The following is a 5,559-nucleotide window of genomic DNA, read 5'->3' on the forward strand; positions in this document are numbered from 1 at the left end:
TCCCTTAGTGGATTATTAACTACGCTGTATGATGTTATGTAAATACGTGTTGATTATGTATACAGCACTGTGATGTGCCGTTTTCAGAGGTTGCGTTCTTGGATCATGTCTTTTCTTCTAATGTATATTTATCTTTGCTTTAGTATGAAATGCGGTGAGGAAATACTTATTTTAAATACATGTATTACGTCTTGTTTTGATTGCGTTAAGATTTCAGTTCAATTTCCAGTTCCTGTAGTTAATTTTTTGAAATATGAATAAAACGTCCTAAACTAAAATGGTTTCAATGTTTTCAAAAGAATCAAATGTCACTACGAGTTAGATAATAAAGAAGAGAATGTATTATCCACAAACTGATTTTCTCTTCTAAGAATATTCTTAATCACATTAAGCTTCCAGCAAATTTGACGCCTACAGCTTGACAATCCGTGGCCATGTTAATTCAAGCACTTACTCTAAGTGATGTGGAGTAATTTAATCATATCAGTAACGTTCTCTGTACCGGAAACGCTAGATCATGTATGAACTTTAAAGGATTGGCTAATGACGAATAACCAGGATTAGATGTTCTGTCGCGAACAACTGTTGTCCTGCAGAATAAAGAAAATTCAGTATATGAATGATACTTATAAGTACTTACGTGATTAAGAAGGTTTTAAACATGGCAATGTTTTAACACAGGTCAATACTTTCAAATTTCGGCTTATTTCAGAACACCTACCATGGATTTTTTTTTGTTCTCCATAATGTAAAATTAAACAGAAAGTTATATTTATATTTGCAATTGCCTGTGTTGATATTTAGATTTCCATCAATAATCAAGGAAAGACAAATTAGTTGTCCGTTCAACGACCTTAACCCACTCATTCATAGTTCGTATTTGGCGAACGATAGGAAAGTCATGAATAAAAGATTCGTCGTTGACTGAAATAGAGTTATGCATTACAATTTTCTGATTTACATTTATCAATGAATAATTTACGATTTATATTAAATCTCCGTTATAAGGTCACTTACTGTTTTTGTTGTTCTACTTTGCTGTGCTTGTCCATAAGCCTAGGTCCCAACAGCAACTGAGTATAGTCTAGAGGTTCACTGAGTGTATCCGGTATATTTCCATTGTGAATATAGGTGAATATCCATAACCATAAAAGCCTTGCGTACGGACAAGACGAATCACACAACAAAAACTAGTTCTGTATAACTACGCTTTATATTAAATCTCCATTATAAGGTCACTTACTGTTTTTGTTGTTCTACTTTGCTGAGTTTAGAGTTACAGATGAATATGTTGAACAATATCTATTTACAGTGATACTTTCACGATGACGACTGGAATATGTACACCAGTGTAAAAGAAACTTATAATTTTACAGCAAAAACATTAAACGGAAAACTATTTAACATGCAACCGAACTTACTGAAGAAACAAGTCACTGTCTATCTGCTTTAAGCAGTCCATCAGTGAAATTTTGCGGCACTCTGCCATACACATAATGATTCATAAAGACCTCTTGGGTCTTCCACCGACCAATTTTCATCACTGTCTCTGGCAGTATACCCATAGAAACGGCCATAGTAGCACCTGTTGGCCTAAATGACTTAGCCGAAAACCCTTGATCATGAAGACCTGCGCGTTTAATTCCTTCATCCAGAATATTAGCCACAGTATCCGCCTTGATTGCCTGATATGGCGCGCGTAACGATAGAAAAAGTGCACTTTCATCATCCCTACGATGTTGATTAGTTCTATCAATATATACCTTTAAACATTCCACTGGGTCTATAGCTTCATCTGTTGATTTTGGGATTGTGACCTCAAAACCTTGTCTATTTGTATCGTTTTTAATCCCATGAAAATGAACTGTCATAGAAGTTTCATTGAATTCTATATCTTGTACTCGCATGATTAAAGGAATCATTTCAAAAGTATCAGGCCTAAAAACTTTGCCTTTGGGTGCTAGATCCGAAGGACGCGTCATAGCTGTCAAAGCTAGCAAAACTATTGCCTTCATTCTAAGATCATGAATAGATAATTCCTTATTATCTCCCATGGATTCGAATAATTCGAAAAATTCTTGATAGGCATAGGCTTATTCCTCTGCATCGGCTTTGTAGTTCCAGTTTTTACGAGTGCTTTAGTTAGTTTTGTAATGTCATCGTTTCTAGCGGGGGAACACAAACCCAATGAGTCGAACAGTAGATTTATTGCTGCGATTGAAGTTTTTAAAACAGACTCGGGTCTTTCAGAAGCGTCTGATATATGACACAGAAATTCTGCAATATTTGCAGTGGATGAATTGTCTCTGTAATTAACACTTTTCTTGTCACAGAATTCAATGTATTTTTGAATTATATTATTGTATGTGCACAAAGTAGTTTCGGCTAAAGAATGTACTGTTTGTTTAGCTGCTCTGGGAGACCAACCTAAACATCTTAAGCGAGTTGCCCAGATATTCTCCACGCGAACAGATTCCATTTGCGATTTTTTAGTGGCTCTGCACGATTCTTTGAGAAAACTGTCCGCCTTGACAGAGGGAGGTGGATAGGTGGCGCCACCAGTAACTTTTTCATTTCTTGGAACCACGGTTGTGCCGTCCATTTTGGTGCAATAAGAGTGGCGGAGGCTTTCTGACACTTTATTTTCTCGATTACTCGTGGAAGTAACGCGAATGGGGCGTTCACGTAATTGTTGACATTGCTCCAGTCCTGCGCGAAGGCATCCACCCCTGACGTGAATGGGTCGAGATGTTGGGAATTGTAAATTGGAAGTTGCGTTGAGTTCATCGACGCGAACCTGTCTACGTGGTGAGGACCCCATACTCGATCTAAGTAACGAAACAATTGGGGATGAAGCATCCACTCGTAAGTTGATCTTGATAGCCTGTCGGCTCTGACGTTGTTCCTCCCTGCTAAAAATTTGGCCGATATTGAAATTCCCCTCTGGATTGTAAACCTGTAAATAGCCCTTGTGAGATTGTCTAATGCTAGGTTCGATCCTCCCAAACCATTTATCATCGCCACTGTGGTGACATTGTCTGATAATATTTGTACATGTTTGTTTCCGAGGTGATTGTGGAAAGACACTAGACACATTAATACACTTAACAGTTCTCGGTAATTGGAACTTTGTTTCTGGACCCAGGGGTCCCAGAACCCTTGCGCCTGTAGGGAGTGGTTGATCCATCCGCCCCAGCCAAATTTGGACGCGTCAGTGGTCAACTGCAAGTCTATAGGTTCCTCACATACAACCTTACGATTCCAACCGTCAATAGACTGAAGCCACCACTGTAAATCTTTTATACACGGGTCATTCAACTTTAACTTGTCCGACCAAGAAACTTTTGTACTTAATAGCCGATATATATTTCTGAGCAATAATTTTGCTGGAAAAATACACTTATACATGCTGACACATTGTCCTGCTATTCTAGCAAGTGTTCTAGCTTGTACACATTGTTTATTCACTGTACTCCTGATTAAACGCTTTAATTTACTTATGCGTTCTCCGACGATAGAGATAACTGTTCTATTATTGGAATTGTCAATTATGTACCCGAGGTACACTTTTTTCAATGCTGGTTCAAGTGATGATTTTTTATAGTTAATCGTGAATCCTAATGACTCTAGCGTACTCAAAACAATGTTTTTATGTTTTTCTATTAGATCTTTGGGAGCAAGCACAATGAAATCATCTACATAGACAACCACACGAATATTCAATGAACGCAAATAGTCAATAATTGGACGTAAAGTTTTTGCAAAGAAGAAAGGGCTACATGAATGCCCAAATGGTAGAACTTGCCATTTATAATACACATTCAATTTGTCAAATTGAAAACCTAAATAATCTTGATGATCCACATGTACAGGCACATGGAAAAAACCATCTTTAAGATCCGCAGTAACCATGTAATCACTTTTGTTGATATTGGAAATAACACAGTTAATGTCTTCATTTTTGAATTTTTGTGTATGACATTTTGAATTTAAAAACCTCAAGTCTGTGACTAACCGAAATTTTCCGCCTTTTTTCTGAACGCAGTTAATAGGTGAAACCCCTCTAGGCTTTGAATTACATTTCACAATTTTACCCTCTACTAATAAAGTTCTGATTTCCGATGAAATGAAATTAGTTTGTTTATCATTAAAGTCCCGATTTTCAAAATAGAATGAAGAAATAGATTCACTAAAGGGAAACTTAACACCCTCACTTATCCATTTTAACACTTCATCGTTAGCATCAATTTTTTGCCAATTATGAAAATTTTCCCTCAGTTTATGTCTCATACTTAATATGAATTGAAGTAATCATAATTTTGACGACCTTTTCCGTATCCACGAAAACTTCCCCGTCCTCTAGGACCTCTCAATCTGAAACCAGTGTCTCTTTGATCTTTAGGGGGATACCTGTTTGCAATAGACGATAATTCAGCAGCCACACGTACGTTCTGCAAACACGATTCATTAAACCCACACGTACCGCGTTGTAAGGATTTGAACAATGGTGCAGTGTTATCGTCAAAGCGACCTTTGACAAGTAGTGACGCAAATTCTTCTTGCAAGTATTGAATCTGCGCGAATAGAGTTACTGCAATAGGCTCCAGATCCACCTCTTCGTTTTCCTTACTCTTGGCAATTATTTTGAAGATGGTTTCCACGTATCTTGCATTCTTACTCAAAACATTTAACAATGGCTGGTCCTCTCTCTTTATACCTGAACGAGAGTCATTCAGTTTCATGTGCGGGGGTAAAATGACACTGTCAACAGATTGCTTAATGCTAGTAAATTTTTCCTGAATTTCACTTAATTCGGGTCTGTCGGCCGTCCCAGAAGCTAACTTACCAACCAAGTCAGGACTAGGATATTTACGGGCCTGGTATGGCTCATATAATGCTCTTTGAGAGGTTTGTTTAGGAATGGCACCTGTTTCGGATGTTATGGCGCCCGCCGGAAACGAACTACTTGCAAATGGCGGCTGATCCGCCTCGTGAGAGCGCTGAAAACGGTTATCGGTGTTCAGCTCTAAACGATCCAACCTAGTTTCAAGACGTTTAATCACTTGCGCGAACTCCTTATAGTCACTACTATCCTGGTAATTAATTGTAGATTCCAAATCTTCTTCACAATTTTCGACGTTTTTGTTAGCCATGCTGTCGGGACCCTGTCGACGAATATTGCGTACGGACAAGACGAATCACACAACAAAAACTAGTTCTGTATAACTACGCAAAATTGGAGCAAATTGTCGCTATACTTGCCCTGTATATCTTCAAAGTAAAATCACAAGACAGATTTGCCCTATACATTTTTAAAGTAACAACATCAGCCGAAGTAAAAGCTGAAGACATAGACAGCTTATTCCCGTTTCCCTTTTCTTTCTCCGAAAAGTTGACAATGGTACATTATAAAACAAACAGAATATTAAACGCAATTTTTGGTAGCTAATGATATAAATTAGTTGTATTAATAATTAAGAAAATGATGAACAGTCAAAAATAGAACATTTTTCCTTCACACATTTAAAAACTTTGAAATATCTTGCACGTTATATTACG

General features: G+C 37.5%; 1 protein-coding gene across 1 annotated transcript; it reads right to left on the bottom strand.

The window, feature by feature from the left end:
* Positions 1 to 2,436: 2,436 nt before the first annotated feature.
* Positions 2,437 to 3,912, bottom strand: LOC123542013 (uncharacterized). The gene has a single exon (XM_045327641.2). It carries the CDS (start codon positions 3,910 to 3,912, stop codon positions 2,437 to 2,439), a length of 1,476 nt encoding a protein of 491 aa, XP_045183576.2.
* Between the last annotated feature and the right edge of the window lie 1,647 nt (positions 3,913 to 5,559).

The sequence above is a fragment of the Mercenaria mercenaria genome, chromosome 19 (genome assembly GCF_021730395.1).
Source record: "Mercenaria mercenaria strain notata chromosome 19, MADL_Memer_1, whole genome shotgun sequence".
Taxonomy (NCBI): domain Eukaryota; kingdom Metazoa; phylum Mollusca; class Bivalvia; order Venerida; family Veneridae; genus Mercenaria; species Mercenaria mercenaria.

Bases quoted from the DNA above. Each gene is read 5' to 3' on its own strand.
- LOC123542013 (XM_045327641.2), bottom strand. From the start codon at position 3,912: ATGGTTACTGCGGATCTTAAAGATGGTTTTTTCCATGTGCCTGTACAT.